Below are 17,878 nucleotides of genomic sequence, written 5' to 3'. Positions count from 1 at the left end.
TCTGTTTTTACCTAAAAGAGACATACATATAATCAATGCATGTGCCCAGTGATTTTATTGTCATTCTTCTTATGACTTTTTGATACCTTTTTTTTTTATACTTTGAATAACAGTTGAGTGTCATCGGCTCTGCCTATTAAATGAATATATGCGGGCCGAGTTTCGGGAATGTTAACATTGTTGATGTCGGGAAAGGCCATAAGCCCGTTGATGTTGTAATCCAGACTACATACAGATGTACTCTTTATAAAACGAAAAGAGGGCATCAAAACTAAATCAGGGCGCCTTTAAACGGATCTGTCTCCTCGTTTTCAGTTTATTTTGATATATATAACTGATAAAGTTAATGGTAAGTTACCTAATAATGTATAATATCGGTTCATTTCTACATTGTTCAGTATATTATCTGCGCATGTACGTTTCGGCTTCTACTTGATATGCAAAGTTAGCCCAAGTTTCCTCTGGTCCAGCTGACATCAGTCGGGTGTTGGCAGACATGAGACTACATGTACGGGATTGGTTTTTTAAGTGATAATTTAAAAGCTTCTATTCAGGTGCCAATAGTAGCTATGGATAAAAACTGGTTCAGATCGAGGTCCTTGGTTCAGTGGTGGTCTCAGTGGTGCCTCCCTGTGAGATCATCTGGTTGTAATGAGGACTGGAAGCTCTCCTCTGTAGCTGCGGCCTTAATATCACTGGGGATGTTGTACCAGGTAGTGATGGTACAGGTCCTGACGGATCTTTCGGCTAAACTTGACTTCCACAACATTATTGATGATCTTGTACAACAATGTTGCCACGGCTCTAGCTTTCCTGACAGGTATTGGTTCCTATCCGAGATGGTCCAGCATACAGATAATGCCTTCTTCTCTGGAGGAGTAGTTGTTGGCCACAAATCTGGCTGCCTGCTTTTGGACTCTACAGCTTGTCAGTATGTTGGGCTAGGTAGGGGTCCCATACCGCTCCAGCGTATTCCATTATGGGTCGGACAAGAGTGGTATACATCCTTGACCTAACTTCCTGAGGGCAAGCAAGCAGGTTCCTTCGAAGGAAACCTTCAGATCGCGCTGCCTTCGATGAGTTAGTACTGATGTGGTCGTGCCAGGAGAGGTCATTGCAGATAGAAACACAGGTATTTGATGCTCTTGATCTCTGCTAGATTTACACCGTTCAAGTTGTAAATGGTGTTCCACTTGTTTTTTCTTCCTGTTGTGTGCATGACGACGCATTCATCTGAGTTGAAAGCCATGTGCCAGTCGCATGTCCACTCATGGAGAGTGTTGAGGTTGGCCTGCAGGTTGGCGCTGTCTCTGGCAGAGCTGATTGGTCGGTAGGTCGTTAATATAAAACAAGAAGATAAGGGGGCCAATCACAGTGCCTTGGGGTGCTCCTGATAGTACGTCCTCTTCCAATGATTCACTCCCTTCTATGGTGACTTGTTACTTCCTGTCGTATAAAAAGTTCCCAATCCGTGTATGTAGGTCCCCTGGATTCTGTAGTGGTGAAGTTTGGTGAGGAGTTGCTGGTGTGTGACTTTGTCGAAGGCCTTGGAAAAATCCAGAGGTATGATGTCCATCTGTTTTCCAGCATCCAAGCCATTGGCAAGGTCGTCAATGGTCTTCAATTAGTTGTGTCTCACAAGAGCGTCTTCTTCGCAAATTTCAGTCAGTGATACCGGTCTGTAGTTTTCGGCAGTGGACTGTTAGGATGTTTCTCTTTGCCTCAGTTTTTAGGGTGCGGTACCTTTTCCAATCCCGGTTCTTTTTTGAAGCCTTGACTTTATGGTAGGCCCAGTCCCTACGTAAGGAGGATACGAGTACAGATTTGTTCTTAGTAGTCTCATTGAGTTGATATTTGTTGGCGTTGTTTTGTTGGTGGATGTTTTTGGTGAGGAGGATGCTAATGGCGTACCTATATTAAAGCTGGTAACAGTTGGAGATGTAATTCTATCCTCCGTAATGCTGTTCAAACTGGTGAAAGCATTGCTGCTGGCACTCAACGTGTTGTAATATAAGAGTGGTATGGTTTGATGAATCACACTTGATGCACGACCAGACTGTTGACTTATTGGCTAGAATATCATATTCTCCTGATGACATAGACATGCAAGAAACGTGATTCCATTTGTCACAATTATCACATGCTAGGCCTCGTTGGCCCCATTTGAATGCCAATCCACATAATTAACACACAAGGGTACTTTGGCATGTACGGGCCAGGGTTGAGTTCTATCTGTCCACTTAGTAGGAGTAGAATTCTCATGTACTGTCTGGTGTCAGCCATAACACTGATTGATGCTTTGGACGAATGTTGGTCAGCCAGAAGTACAGCAAAGTTAGGGGAGACATGGAATCGATTTGAGGAATAAGTGAGATACAATAATGATGGTAATCATGTTGTTGTGTGATGTTTTGGAAGGCGAACGCAGCAGGCTTCCAGCGTCGAAGTAACGTTGTGAGACCTCTGGAGTGGATAGGTGTTCACCATCACGGACGGGTGTAATTGACGCTTTAAATGGTTGACATGCAGGCTGTGTTTTGGTCTTGTGTCGGGCCAGAGGAAACTCGGGTTACACATAAGCATGTTCATTAAATTATTATTTCCTTTCTTATTTTGTTGTTTTTAATTGTCTTTTTTTCTTTTTTCAGACTCTTCTAATATTTTTTTTTTTTTCATTCACAGTCTTTTCTGTAAGCCTCAGCAGCAGGTGTAATGATAGCACACCTATTGTCTGGCCGACCTTGCCTGTAAGGGCTGCTGAAGATGTATCAGATTAGCGTGAGTAGAGTAAACATGCGTTCATTAAGAATTTGTCTCATCCTTAACCTTTTTTCGAGCTGGTGTATTTCCAAAACTTCGATTATTGGGTTCTTTTTTCATCTCTTTTGATTGGCTTACTGTAGGGTTGGATTGCTTCCTTGTTTCCTAAAACTTGGATATCCTAGGATATCTGATCAGAAGGGTCAAGTCAGCTTTTGCCATTGCAATGTCTGTCCATCTTCCGTCATCAACTACTCCTATAAAAGATTACTTTTCCAGAATGGCAAAAAAGATTTTGACTACAATTTTGTATAAAATGAAGTGTGTTTCCATCTTAGGAGCAGAGAATTTCAATATTTTTTTTATTCAGGTATGACCCAAATCACACTTTTTGTTTAACTTTTACTTTGATTGTAAGTGATATATGCACTGAACTTAGAAAAGAAAGAAAAAAGTTTGTTCCTGAAAAATATCAAAAGATCAGGTAATACCTACCTAGTCTTGGTCACAGGCAAGTATGTGTGCTTAGTTCACTATGCCAACTGATTTGCGTTGGTGAACATGAAGCTTAGCTTGGAGGGCTTGCACAGTGTTTATTGGGAAGCAGGAACACCTCCATATCAATCAATCACCATATCTCCATCTCAAACATGTCTTCCCCTTTTTTTGTGAAATTTTACTTTGACCCAATAATAGTTTTTAACTCATTCACCCATGAAGACACATTTGAACTCTTCCAATTCAAAGGTTGGAGTAGTTCATTATGAAATTTTAGGGGTGAATGATAAAGAATTAATTGACATAATCCTACAACTATGTAATTGTTTTTGCATGTTTCAGATGTTCAGTGTTGTTAAGTAACCTGTGATGGAAAACAACCACAGAAAAGCTCTACAGAAAACACGGACAACGCTTGTCCGTGACCTTGATCCTAGCGGGGATTTACAAGACCTGTTGGTGTCTGAAGGCATATTTACCCCATTAATGTCGGAGGACATACAGGTATGCATGTCTTCATTGAAAATTCTAATTTATACAGACGGTTGATTAAGTGTGATTTTCTATCACAACTATTGTGGTAAACAATTGTAATTTATACAGACGGTTGATTAAGTGTGATTTTCTGTCACAACTAGTGTGGTAAACAATTGTAATTTATACAGACGGATGATTAAGTGTGATTTTCTTTTACAACTAGTGTGGTAAACAATTGTAATTTATACAGACGGTTGATTAAGTGTGATTTTCTAACACAACTAGTGTGGTAAACAATTGTAATTTATACAGACGGTTGATTAAGTGTGATTTTCTATCACAACTAGTGTGGTAAAAAACAATTGTAATTTAACAGACGGTTGATTAAGTGTGTTTTTCTATAACAGCTAGTGTGGTAAACAATTGCAATTTCCAATCCAAAAAGTGTTTTGAAGGTCTAACAGCTTTTTCTAGGATGTCTTGAATGAAAGAGTTACTTCATCTGTCAACTTTACTAAGGTTTAAAAACTAATAGTGAAAAACATTGCAATGATTTTATTAAACCAAGATAACGGGGAATGATGGCAAACGAATGCTTATAGGTGTTCTTTCGCAACACAAAGGCGATAGTAAAAGCTGATACTGATTATACCCCGCAACAAAGTTGGGGGGGGGGGGTATACTGGAATCACCCTGTATGGATGTCTGTCTGTCGTGTGCTGTAACTTGTCCGGAAAACTCCTCCTTAACTAACAGGTGGATTTCATTGAAACTTTGCATGAATTATCAGTATCTTATGTAGTTGTACACCGGCATTTTAATTTTGTTTTCTGTACAACTCCTGTGCACCAACATTTTAATTTTGTGTTTCGACACTTTTTAATGGAGGTGTACATGTGGCGCCCTTTGTGAAAGCTTACAAGATAGTGAGACCTGTCACTTCAGCTACACAGAAGAAAGGATATTTGCATTCAGTTATTTTTGTGGAAGTTTTGACCCTTTAACAAAAATATTATTTATCCTGCTAAACACCTTGAAGTATATTGAACTCTCAAACATACATAACTTGGCGGAAGCGGGGGTATTAGTCAGCCATCCTGGTGACAGCTCTAGTTGTATAACTCCCTTTATAATGCAAAATAACAAAGAGCGGAAATAGCACAAATCAGCAAATAGAAGGGGGCCAGCTACTAGAGTGCTGTATTGAAATTTTCTTAAAAATGTATTTCAGGCTGAAAGGTCAAGAGCTGATAAAGTTCGACGTCTTTTAGACAACTTGATTAGAAGGGGGCCCAAAGCCTATGCAATCTTTTTAAAATGTCTACGAAACTCTGGACATGAGCATTTGGCAAATGCTGTGGAGGATAATGAATACCAATTGAGGGGGCTACCAGTTCCTCCTAGGGCAGTTGAGTGTCAGGAGAGAGAAGGGCAATCAACCAGCACTGTTTATACACGCCAGCATGGCCAGGTTACGCTTCCAGAGCACACAATGGGAGACATTGAGGTTCAGGCCCCACAGGGTTTATACACTCAGACACAAGGATACCCTACCGAACAATTCCAGCCCTCCCAGGAAAATAACCCGTATGGGAGTTTATTGGCCCCATCGGGTACTAGTATCAATCAAGGGCTAGCCAATCAGATGGCTGGAAATAGCCATGTGACCCTTGGCCAAGCAGCTTCTGGTCAGCGAAATGAGGATATGATGGAGGTGGCAGATAGTCAACCAGCACTGGCTCAACCACCATCAGCATCTGGTATGTACAGTCAAAGTCAACCAGCACTGGCTCAACCACTATCAGCATCTGGTACGTACAGTCGAAGTCAACCAGCACTGGCTCAACCACCATCAGCATCTGGTACGTACAGTCGAACCTGCTTGAGAAAGCCCTGTACTAAGCCAATTATTCTCCCGTAGTTCAGAGACTGCAATTCTCTCATCCCCAGAAAGCAGTTGATTTAATTTCCGTATGAATAAATGTCTAATCACATCATATTACATAATTATTATAATAATGGTATACATGTATAGATTATTTGATACATAAAATAGCTTCATGATGTAGTGACATAAGTAATTGGTATTGTTATATATTTCCGTGTGAACAATAAATAAGATAAACAGCAGGAAAGATACTTTCTGGAAGATGCCTTTTTCTATAAAAAAAGTATCTCTTTGATCATATGTATCAATTATGAGTTATCTTACTCCTTGAATTATGAATACTTTATAGAACTAAACTTGAAGAAAATATATTATTGCTTGAAGTATATTTCATGATGAAGGTTTACTTTTTGCAGAACCTGCACAGCCAGCACCACCAGCACAGAGCGCATATCAGAGAGTCGCATTAGAGAGGGTGTGTGAAAAATTAATTAAAATTCTGATCTAAAACAATTATTTATATAATGTACATAGAGCAAAATTTCATTTAGAAAATAAAGTACCTTAGTATGGGCTCTACCTTGACTTTTAAAAAACTCAATTGTAAATAGTTGACTTTGATATGTTATCAATATTATGTATTAATATATTTAATTTATTACATATTTATTTGGCATTTAAACCAATTTCATTTTCTAAATATTTCTTCAACAATATTATCCATTTATTTTAAATTTAGAAGTACAAAATGGAATCGGACCCCAGGGGCTTGTGTCTCATCATTAACAACAAGAACTATAGGACTATGTCCTGTCGTACTGGGACTGATGTTGACCGAGATCAGCTTCGGGACCTGTTCCAGCAGCTCAACTTTTGGGTTGATATCAAGAATGATTTGCCAGGAATGGTGCGTACCATTAAAAAGTACCTTTTTATTTTGGTGAGATAGAGAAAATAATTTCAAAGTGATATCATGAAATCTAAATAGATAACAAATCACAAAAAGATAATAAAATAAAATGCATTTATGTTCGCATTATATTACTTTTAAGAAAAGTTTTTAAAATATCAACCCATTTCTAGAATCAGTCCTTTCATATTTTATCTTACTTATTTTTGTATGATCAGTTGGATAAAAAGAACTGCCTTTAGGTGCTTACATATACATTGAAACCTGTCTAATGGGGCACCTGTGTATTCTGACAAGGTGTATAATAAAGCAAATAATGTCCCTATCTCATTCCTTATGAAAATTACCAAATAAGACGTTATTTAAATTCTGACATGCTCGTTAGCCCAATATAGTTCTTTAATCCTATTTATCATGAAATTTTCTACATTTTCAGCAAAATTATTAATGCACATTGCTTTCTCCTTTAATTACTATAAGTATATGTATTTGTAGAATGAAAATGTTGTAATTAATTTTGGAAATAAAATCTTAGTGATTAAAAACCTTATTGTGACATTATGAAACTGTCTTAACCAGGTTCATGTGATATTCCTAAAATGTATGTTATAGGAAATGAAACGACAGCTTGAAAAGCTAACACGATTTGATGGTTTGCCTAGAGTTGACTCCCTTGTTATATGTTTCCTGTGTCATGGAGATAGCGGAAAAGTGTATGGAACTGATGGTGTAGCACTCAACCTCCTTAATGATGCTTTCAAGATATTTGGTCCACAGTCCTGTCCAGCTCTGATAGGAAAACCCAAACTATTTGTATTGAATTCTTGCAGAGGAGGTAGGTGTATAAGTTTCTACAGTAGAGAATATCTGTTCTACAATGTACCTCAGCAACAAAACACTGTTTAAACCTTTCACCCCTAGGTAACTTCAGTAGACTCTACCATGCATTTATTGGGATGAGTCCATTATGGTCTACAGTGATGAAAGGGTTAACATGTATTGCTTGTCCTTCTTTCCTACTATTAAAAGAATCTCTTCCTCATCAGCTAGCTCCAACGTTTCAAAGTGGTGTTTTTTTATCTTTGATATGTACATAAAAATTTCAATAATTTGATGAAGGAAACCATTTTAATACCATTGGCAATTTCAGTAACTAAATTTAACGGTTACCCAACTCAAGAGAGGTTACAATTCTAATTATCTGAGTCTATAATTTTTATTTAAGAAAATAAAATATTTACAAAATTTACATTTAGTTTAAACTGTATTTATTTTTGGTAATATACAATACATTATATTTTCAATAATTAATCAACAACGATTCGGAAACAAGTACTAAGTTAAGTACTTATAAATACAAAATGTACATTTGACTACAGGAAAACGTGGTGATGTGCAATATACATTATTTTAAGAAAATAATATTTTTCACAGGGGCACTTGATGTAGGAAACCATTTTAATACCATTGGCAACCATTTAACTAGAGGCAATTCAGAAACAGATTTGAGGCACCACCTTCCACGAAATGTCCCTGATGTTCAACCCACAACACCATTGGCATTACCAGAAACAAATCCATCGTTCAAGGATCTCTACATTGCTTATTCAACTTTCCCAGGTACTTTTAGTACTGTATTATTGACCTAAAGATTCAGCATGTGTGAGTCTGTGCAATGAATTTTTGTAAGGTTTTCTCTTTCAGAACAGGACAGACCAGGATTCTAACCCAGACTTTCCGAACTCTACATGGACGCTCTACCAATTGAGCTTCCTGGTCATGGACACTCTACCAATTGAGCTTCCTGGTTATGGACCATCAACCCAGTTAGACCAGATTCTAACCCAGACTTTCCGAACTCTACATGGACGCTCTACCAATTGAGCTTCCTGGTCATGGACACTCTACCAATTGAGCTTCCTGGTCATGGACCATCAACCCAGTTCAACTATACCATATATATAATTTTGTTTTTTTTAGCTCACCTGCCATACCGCAGCGTCCGTCGTCCATCGTCCGTCCGTCTGTCCGTCCATCCGTCTGTCCGTCCGTCCGTCAACTTTTCATTTAAAACACTACTAGCCATGAACGACTGGGCAGATTTTGACCAAATTTGGTCAGAAGCAACCTTAGGGGAAGGGGAACAAATTTTATATAAGTGGTGGGTCTGGCCCCCCTGGGGGCTGAGGGGCGGGGCATAATAGGGGAAATATAGAAAATTCTTTAAAATCCTTCTTCTTTAGGAATGAAAGGATTTGTTCCATATTTGGTCTTCAGCATCCTTGAGGAAAGGGGAACCAATGTTGTATAAATGGTGGGTCTGGCCCCCTGAGGGCTGAGGGGTGGGGCCCAAAGGGGAAATATAGCAAATTCTTTAAAATCCTTCTTCTGTAGGAATGAAAGGATTTGTTCCATATTTGGTCTGAAGCATTTATGGATGAAGGGGAACCAATTATGTATTAACCGTGGGTCTGGGCCCCCAGGGGCTTGAGAAGCGGGGCCCAATAGGGGAAACATTGCAAATTATTCTTTAAAATCTTTCTTCTTCTATATGAGTGAAAGGATTTGGTCCATATTTGGTGTGGAGCATCCTTGGGTAAAGGGGAACCAAATTTTGTATAAACAGTGGGTCTGGCCCCCCTGGGGGCTGAGGGACGGGGCCCAATAGGGGAAATATAACAAATTCTTTAAAAATCCTTCTTCTGTAGGAATGAAAGGATTTGTTTCATATTTGGTCTGAAGCATCCTTTGGTGAAGGGGAACCAATTTTGTATAAACCGTGGGTCTGGCCCCTCAGGGGCCTGACGGGCGAGGTTCAAAAGGGAAATATAGGTAAAACCTTTATAATCCTTCTTCTACCATAGGGATTAAGGGATATTATCCTAATTTAGTCTGGAGGGTGTCGTCTCACGGAGCATACATTTGGTATTTTCCTATATACAGGTAAGATGTTGGGTGTATGCTAGGTGAGATTGGGTGTCAGTTAGAGAACAATAGGATTTAATTACAGGTAAACTATAGTCTGTACTATAAAGTGTCTTACCATATGAATATGAACGTATACATAGGATTGATATTTTTGTGTTCAATTTTATTTATTTATAAACTTGTTTCCACTTCATCTATCATAGACTTTATCAAAATAATAGGGAATTTCAGATTAAATGTCTTAACATATTATTACAATACAATACAATTTATAAGTAAGTGTCACATATCGATATACCATAAAACAACAGATTTTACAGAAAGTAAAAGCTGTTTCAAAATATAAATCAATCGGATATCGACATCCAGCCAAATCTGGCTTAGAGACAGACACTAAAAGCCATTATCCCACCTTAATTTACTCGTTAATGCCAAAAGTAGATTACAACAATTTCAGTATAAAACATCATTTAGAAACAATCATTTCTTATATTAATGAGGCAGGTTTAACCACCATTGACAGCGGGACGGAGCCTTAAAAGGAGAAATCTATTCAGATTTAAGTTTAAATACTTTCTGATAGCTTTACTGACAAATAGTTACCAACCTCTGACCAAAACTATCATCATGGAAAACAAAAATCCAAGCTGGTGTGTTCAGAGATCAGATAAGTTTTTTAACTCATGTCTGTCGTTCACAGTATGATGATTGAAACATGTAATCTATAGATTTGTCATCAGTCAAGCCATTATATGACCCTTTTTGATCAATCCAAGCATTCGTCTACCACCATTTCCCAATAGTGAGAACTTGTACAGATAATTTTGTTGTTTTTCTGACTTTTGTATTTTTTATGTTTATTTTTGATATCCTTCAGGACATGTATCCTACAGAAACACACAGGAAGGCAGCTGGTTTGTTCAGAAACTGGTAGAGGTTTTCAGAGAGGAAGCATCAGCTCATGATATTGACATTATGATGAGAGAGGTATGAAGCAGTTTGAATTTGTTATATCACTTATAATGAAGCTTTTCTGTAAATAAGTCATGATTTTTACGGAGGCATTTATAACGCCTGCCGTATTGAGATCACCTATCGGGTGTGACATCAGTAATTTCTTTCCAGCGGATGTACGGAATTTGTGACGTCTGGCGGTAACCTCCGTTACTGAAAATGCAAGAGAGACAAACTTTGTAGCACTTCGTTCATAGTATATGTAAGAAATACTAACTTAATCAAATATCCTGATAATGTTGTTAACATTTCAGTTTACACTTTTCAATTATTTTCAGTAAGAATAAAATCTTTATGCTATATTCCCCTACAATTAAAAAAGATACTGTTGGAAGGGAGACAACTATGAGATAGTAGTTACGGACAAAAGTGCAAAATTATCAATGTGAGTTTTGCTCTGCTTAATTTTTTAGCTCACCTGCCCGAAGAGCAAGTGAGCTTATGTTATGGTGCAGCGTCCTTCGTCCGTCCGTCTGTCCGGCGTCCGGCGTCAACTTTTTGCTTTAAACAACTTCTTTTCCGTAACCAAAAGGCCTAGGAAGATGATATATGGCCAGTAGCATGCTCGGATCAAGGACTACCAAGTTTGTTCAAATAAATGACCTTGACCCACTTTCAAGGTCGCAGGGGTCAAATATGTTAAAATCTTCAAACAAATTCTTCTCAATAACCAATAGGCCCAGGGTACTGATATTGGGCCTGTAGCATGCTGGGATGAATGGCTACCACGTTTGTTCAATTGAGTGACCTTGACCCACTTTCAAGGACACTGGTGTCAGATGTCTTTAAAATCTTCAAACAACTTCTTCTCAATAACCAAAAGGCCCAGGGTACTGATAATGGGCCTGTAGCATGCTGGGATGAAGGACTTCCATGTTAGTTCAAATAAATGACCTTGACCAACTTTCAAGGTCACAGGGGTCTAATGTCGTAAAATCTTCAAACGACTTCTTCTCAATAACCAAAAGGGCCAGGGTACTGAATGAATGCTACAGGCCGAATTTCAATTCATGATAAAATGACCTTGACCAACTTTCAAGGTCACAGGGGTCTAATGTCGTAAAATCTTCAAACGACTTCTTCTCAATAACCAAAAGGCCCAGGGTACTGATAATGGGCCTGTAGCATGCTGGGATGAAGGACTTCCATGTTAGTTCAAATAAATGACCTTGACCAACTTTCAAGGTCACAGGGGTCAAATGTTGTAAAATCTTCAAGCGACTTCTTCTCAATAAGCAAAAGGGCCAGGGTACTGAAATTCGGCCTGTAGCATGCTCGGATGAAGGGCTACCAAGTTAGTTCAAATGAATGACCTTGACCAACTTTCAAAGATCAAAGGGGTCAAATGTCATAAAATCTTCAAACGACTTCTTCTCAATAACCAAAAGGTCCAGGGTACTGATATTATGCCTGTAGCATTCTTGGATGAAGGGCTACCAAGTTTGTTTAAATGAATGACATTGACCCACTTTCAAGGTCACATGGGTCAAATGTCGTAAAATCTTCAAACGACTTCTTCTCAATAACCAAAAGGCCCAGGGTACTGATATTTGGCCTGTAGCATGCTGGGTTGAAGGACTATCAAGTTTGTTCAACTGAATGAGCTTGACCAACTCTCAAGATCACAGGGGTCAAATATCGTAAAATCTTCAAGCGACTTCTTTTCAATAAGCAAAAGGGCCAGGGTACTGAAATTGGGCCTGTAGCATGCTGGGATGAAGGACTACCATGTTAGTTCAAATGAATGACCTTGATCCACTTTCAACCTACCGTAAAAACCCATGTAATTTGCGCACTTTTTTTTCAGAAATTTAATACCCAAAGTGGGGGGTGCGTAAAATACACAGGTATAGAAAATTTCAAGTTTTTTTCAGGAAAAGAATGATGATTCTGGGAGATCGCCATCTTGGATTATCTCCCTTGGTACACGAAACTCTAAAGACAAATGACGGTCAACAAACTTATTTATGTCAAACATTAATAAAAGATACATAATGTGTTGTTATCTGAGTTTATGTGAAAAGTATTATTAAATAGGTAACCGTTAACAAAGAAAGTTTAGCCAAATTCCTATGCCAGAGAATCGCCGATCAACTTACAACATTACGTTTCGACATCTCGGTGCGTTTCCCCATACTATTACGAAAATGTAGTTGTTCAATTTAAGGTCCGTTCCATGTAAGTTCTGATTTCAAATCGCCTATTGTTCGACAATCAAGGTGAGAGGTGTCGTATGTTTAAATCTTTTAATAGGTTCTTATGAAATCTTAAGATTACAAGTGTTAGATTAATAACAGGTGAGCGATGCAGGCCCATTGGGCCTCTTGTTTCATTAACTGATCATTGCATATGTCCTAAGGACATTTGACTGTTTATGTCCTTTATTTGTCTAAATGTGAGTTGATGACTCATCATTGGAATACGCTGAGTCATGGCAATGATTCGATTCTGATTACGGGAATAGGCCCGAATGGGGAAAGAAGACGTTCTATCGCATTAATTGTTGTTGTCACGTGTGAGTGTAATGCATTGCTCTTCAATTTTGAAGTAAAAAAAATTGGGTGACGCCATGCAAGCGCACTCGTTTATTTTCACATTTTGCCCTGATTTTGAATCGACCGGTTGCCTGTCCTAGAACTATCAATAATGCAACAAAAGCCTACTCCTCTGTCGGTTAGTCCCTTACACCTTTAACAATGGCGATGTGTACTCAACCCATTTTATATTGGTTTTACGAAAATAGGAACGTATAAAAGTGTTTTTTGTTAATCTCCTTGGGTGACGCTATGCATGCACAGTTTTGTATTTTTACATTAAGTGCATCGTATTACCGCATGTTTTTTTTTTGTAATAGTTTTCTTGCCCATCGACTTGCCCGAGAGTTTGTACCATTCTTGAGAATCATATCATGCTCGATATCAGTAGGTTAAACTTAAAAATTAATTACCCGTTTATATTCTCTTAACAGCTGGGAATTAGGAAAGACACATTTCACCGACAGTTATACATGTACCAATAAAACGTACGGTTGCACAGTTGTCGAAATACAAGCTCTTTGTAGCTTATGTTGTATGTTTTGCAAAATTGACGGAAAATAAATATTCTTGTATCTTGGGGTTAAGATTTTCTTCATTACTGAAAAGAAAACATTGTCTCTTGTCAATTTCTCGACATGTTTTGTTCACAAGGAGTACATGTATCAAACTATATTTCATGAAGAATTTTATAAGTAGGTTATAAAAAAATTACTACACTAAATTGTCCCTTTAATAATGTCTACCCATTTCAAGTCCATACAAAAATGTTCCCTACCAAAAATGAAGTTAATACATCACAGCAAAGAGTGGTATCACCAGCTGGTTCCTATGCGGCTGACACACAGTACTGAACTGTATGTCCCTTTGACCGGTCACATGACCTGAATAGAGGCAGTCGACTTAACCCCCTTTGGTTAATGTCACCCAGGTCACCTTTCTATCCATTATCAAAAGGATTTCTATTTGAAAATGTAATACATGAACCCTGAAAACCAAAACATAAGTTGAAAGGTGAAAAAGTATCCCCACATTCCTGTCAGCTAGGGTCAATTTGCGGCTGATTTTTAGCTCACCTGGGCCGAAGTGTATTGTTCATAGAGTTAGGTTAATTTCAAGGTCAAGAATAAAATATATGCTAAAAATTGTCTGAGCTATAGTTTTTAAATTGTTAAATTCATGAAACCAAAAGATCACATTAATTTGTCACTGTGACTTTCACCTAATTGTCAACTGTGACCTTCATCTCAAGGTCAAAGTAGTGCTTAATTTTCTCTGAAATCTGGGTTTCATTTTTAAAGTGCTATAGATATATTAATGAGACTTAAATTGTACTAGCACAGTCACCCAACATATTAGGTGCACATTCATAAGAGACATGCATTTTTTTCAACAAAAACAAATTCCTTGCTTGCATTGTGATATCATTTGCCTCTATACATGTCGTTCACCGTATCAACAATACCTAATTTGGTACCAATTTATGGAGTAGACTAGCAATAGAGGATATATGCTTTCAGGAAAGTCTTGTTAAAGAACATTTCTCCTGTTGTTTTTCCAGGTCAATAGACGTGTTGCAAATATGTATGATGTCAACTCTCTTGCGGTTCAGATGCCAGCACCTTCCAACACCCTTACCAGACAGTGGTACTTCAATCCTGTGTAACTTGGAGAAACAAATAATTCTTCAACCTTGTAAGACTGACCACCCTTGGTTCTCCAGTGCAGTATAACTGACCACCATTGGTTCCTCAGTGCAGTATAACTGAAATAACTAAATGTCATTTTTCAAAATAGCCATTGAACATCCATTTTGCCAATGATGTGAATTTTTGTCATGTGAGATATTTATATTAAACACCATGGCATATAAATATGAATCAAAGTTGTAAACTGGTTTACAAGGGTGCAGTATACTTGAGTAATACATTTATATGTATGTTACCTTGGTTTTACTGGTGTACCCAGTTGTAAAGGTTGGAATCGGCATCCAGGAAAGTAAATTTACGAGGACTGACATCTCTATAAGAGTTGTCTTGTGCATAGTCACTCATTGACAGGGGAATAACCATTACAGCTTGTTGAGATAAAATTAATGACCAAGTGTAATTGAGACAATTTTTATGTTCAATTATAGAGTTTCCTGTTGTCCCATAGTTGAGAGGTATAAAATTAATTGCTGGCTGTCAGTGCACCGGTGCTGGCCATAGAATTAATTTCTTATGTCAGATAAGGCTTAGTATATGATCATGACCTGTCGGGGTCAAGGGATGCTGAACTGTATTGCCTGCCTATTTGCACCTGATAATGATGTGATATGATATTACACTGTATCTATGTTATTTGGCAGTCCTAGATGAGGCCTTTGAGCTAGGCACACGTCTATGTTAACCCTTGAGGACTAATACAACAGTTAACACAACGATAAGTGTTTATTATTTGTATCCGAGAGACTTGGAGGGTAACACAGCTCTAGTCTGCCTAGCTGTACAGAATGGGAATATCCACGTGAATGAGTGATGTCTTTCTAGGAGGAGTCATAGTAAATATTCTTTATACTTGAGTTGTGACTCACACTAATTTATTTCAAATTCAATAAAGGTGTTATATATTTATATACATAATGTATGGACATATGCTTGCATGTGTGTAAGTGAGTATGTGTGCTGGGGGCAAGGATTTTTGGTTTAATTGGCTTGCCTCTATGCGACAGCACATATCTGATGCTGACTTTATAGTGTTATATTACTAAAATACTATGCCCAATGCACCCAGCATTGCACTCTGCCTGGTCACATCATGTACAGACTACAGGTGATCCAGTTGTTGCAATTTCCTAAATTGCTGAACGTTAAGCATGAATAAAACTGCCATTTTCTAATTATTTTGGTATGTTCCGGCATGGAAACAGAAACCATTGCTTCCTGACCCGAGCAAATATTCAAGATTAAAGCCAAAACCCTTACCTACAAATTACGCAGTTGTTCCGCGAGTGTGGAAAAAATGCGGAAAATGTGTGGATTTTTTATTTTTACGCATGTTTTACGCAAATGCGGAAACGGTGGTGTGGAAAATGTGTGTAAAATATGCGGAATTTTGACTTAGTCATTTTAAAATGCGGAAAATATGTGGATTTTTTATTTTTATGCATATTTTACGCAAATGCGGAAATCATGATGTGGAAAATGTGTGTAAAATATGCGGAAATTTGACTTAGTCATTTTTAAATGCAATTTTGGACTTAGAATAATTTCAAGGTGTAACATTCTGGACTTAGAAATTTTTTCAAAATATATGAGATTTTCAATGGATTTTTTTCCCCTGGTTTCTGTATGCCAACGATATTTTAATCATATGAATAGTAGTTTCTTCAAAACATATGATTAAAAAGTTCATGCAAATAAATATCCGGGTTAACAAGATTGATTATAACTTGAAAGAACTTGTTTCATAATTGTTTTAAAATAAATAAAGTATATATTTTAACAGTGTCTCATGGTCCTGACACTCAATGCAAGGACTCACTCAAATAACAAAGTTACCAGTTATTTGGTGTTACCATGCATATGGTGCATACAAATCCTTATTGGATTCTGAGTTTTTTTTATCAATCAATGTGTTTTATTCAAATATTTGGAATTATTTGGGTTCATTTGTCAGGGACAAATGTATATAAAAAGCACTAGAAGCAATTTGTATTTAGCTGTTTACATTGTAATTATGTATACTTATACATGTAGCATGTTCTAGGTATGAACATTTTAAAATCAATGGAAGCGCAGTTGCTGGATAAACCACGTCACACACACGACCATGACAAAAAAGTGCCTACATGTAAAAACAGACATTACCATGTGCTGATGACATGACAATCAAATGACATCATAATGTCATGGCATGAATTTGTATGTAATTAAGCCTCCAGCAGTAAATGTTATGTCTTAGGCGGGTCAGGAGACAAGAGTTGGCCACAAATATGACTTTGCATTGTGTAATTTTGAATGTTTTACAAACTGTACAAATTTTGGAATATAGAACCAGTGGCCAACTGCAGTCAACTCCTGATCAACCCACCTTCTCCTGATTAATTAAAGTGTGAGGAAAGACCCAAAACAACACCAGAGTTCAAGTTCCACAAGTTTATTACATATTTAAATCATAGTGTGGTTTCATTGAACAGAAATGAAAAGAGCAAAACAAACAAAAATCAGTTAACTGAAATGTAAAGCCTGTACAAACAGTGGAACGAAACAAATTAGACCACATGGTAATAAAATATAATTGAGGAAAAACATAAACTTAACAATTGCAATAGTGAATGTATAAGACATGACTGACTTTTTAAAAGGACTCGCACAACTAAATTAGCCAATCAGCAAGTGTTTCATATGTTTGTAGTTCCAATCTAAAATAAGTTCCGGCTAATCATTCGGCCACTGAAGGAGTTTAATAAGGAACTGATGACAGATTTTTAGATAAATGAAATGTTCAGGTATTTAACTTTTGAAAAATATATACTTTTGATATATTTCCATGTCTGTCTGTATGCAGATTTGCACAGGGCAAAATGTCTGGGGGCGTTTCTGTTTTGGGTCACGGGGTTTGCTTGTAAACATCCAGTTGTCAACTTCCTGACGCTGTGACACTCCAATATGCCACTAAACCTACCAAAAAGGTCATTTTGTAGCCTTTGCAAGGTATGTTTTTATGAATCTAGACAGTTAATTGTCACTTGTTTTGAACTTCAAATATTAAAGTTATTAGCTAAAATGTTTGGTAATAACATATAGTAAATGATTTAGTTGTGAAAGTCCTAAAAGGCCCAATTTGGTCAGTATAATTATAATAGTCTAGAATATCTGACACTGT

General features: G+C 37.5%; 1 protein-coding gene across 5 annotated transcripts; it reads left to right on the top strand.

Moving 5' to 3' along the window:
• The first annotated feature begins 157 nt into the window (after positions 1-157).
• LOC110446169 (caspase-1-like) lies at positions 158-17,255 on the top strand. Of its 5 annotated transcripts, none has more exons than XM_021491181.1 (10): positions 158-349; positions 2,683-2,778; positions 3,601-3,762; positions 4,967-5,495; positions 6,040-6,098; positions 6,363-6,530; positions 7,146-7,368; positions 7,968-8,153; positions 10,339-10,448; positions 14,571-17,255. In XM_021491181.1, the coding sequence occupies exons 3-10, from the start codon at positions 3,628-3,630 to the stop codon at positions 14,673-14,675; spliced, it is 1,515 nt and encodes a 504-aa protein (XP_021346856.1). In that variant the 5' UTR covers positions 158-349; positions 2,683-2,778; positions 3,601-3,627; the 3' UTR covers positions 14,676-17,255. The 5 variants fall into 5 exon arrangements, with proteins under 5 accessions (XP_021346856.1, XP_021346855.1, XP_021346854.1 ...); XM_021491180.1 differs by having other exon boundaries at positions 4,967-5,546; XM_021491179.1 differs by having other exon boundaries at positions 4,967-5,597.
• The last annotated feature ends 623 nt before the right edge of the window (positions 17,256-17,878 follow it).

Source organism: Mizuhopecten yessoensis, unplaced genomic scaffold, assembly GCF_002113885.1.
Source record: "Mizuhopecten yessoensis strain PY_sf001 unplaced genomic scaffold, ASM211388v2 scaffold2599, whole genome shotgun sequence".
Taxonomy (NCBI): Eukaryota; Metazoa; Mollusca; class Bivalvia; order Pectinida; family Pectinidae; genus Mizuhopecten; species Mizuhopecten yessoensis.
Note: the sequence above shows the minus strand (reverse complement) of the source record. Positions and strands in the feature narration are given on the sequence as shown.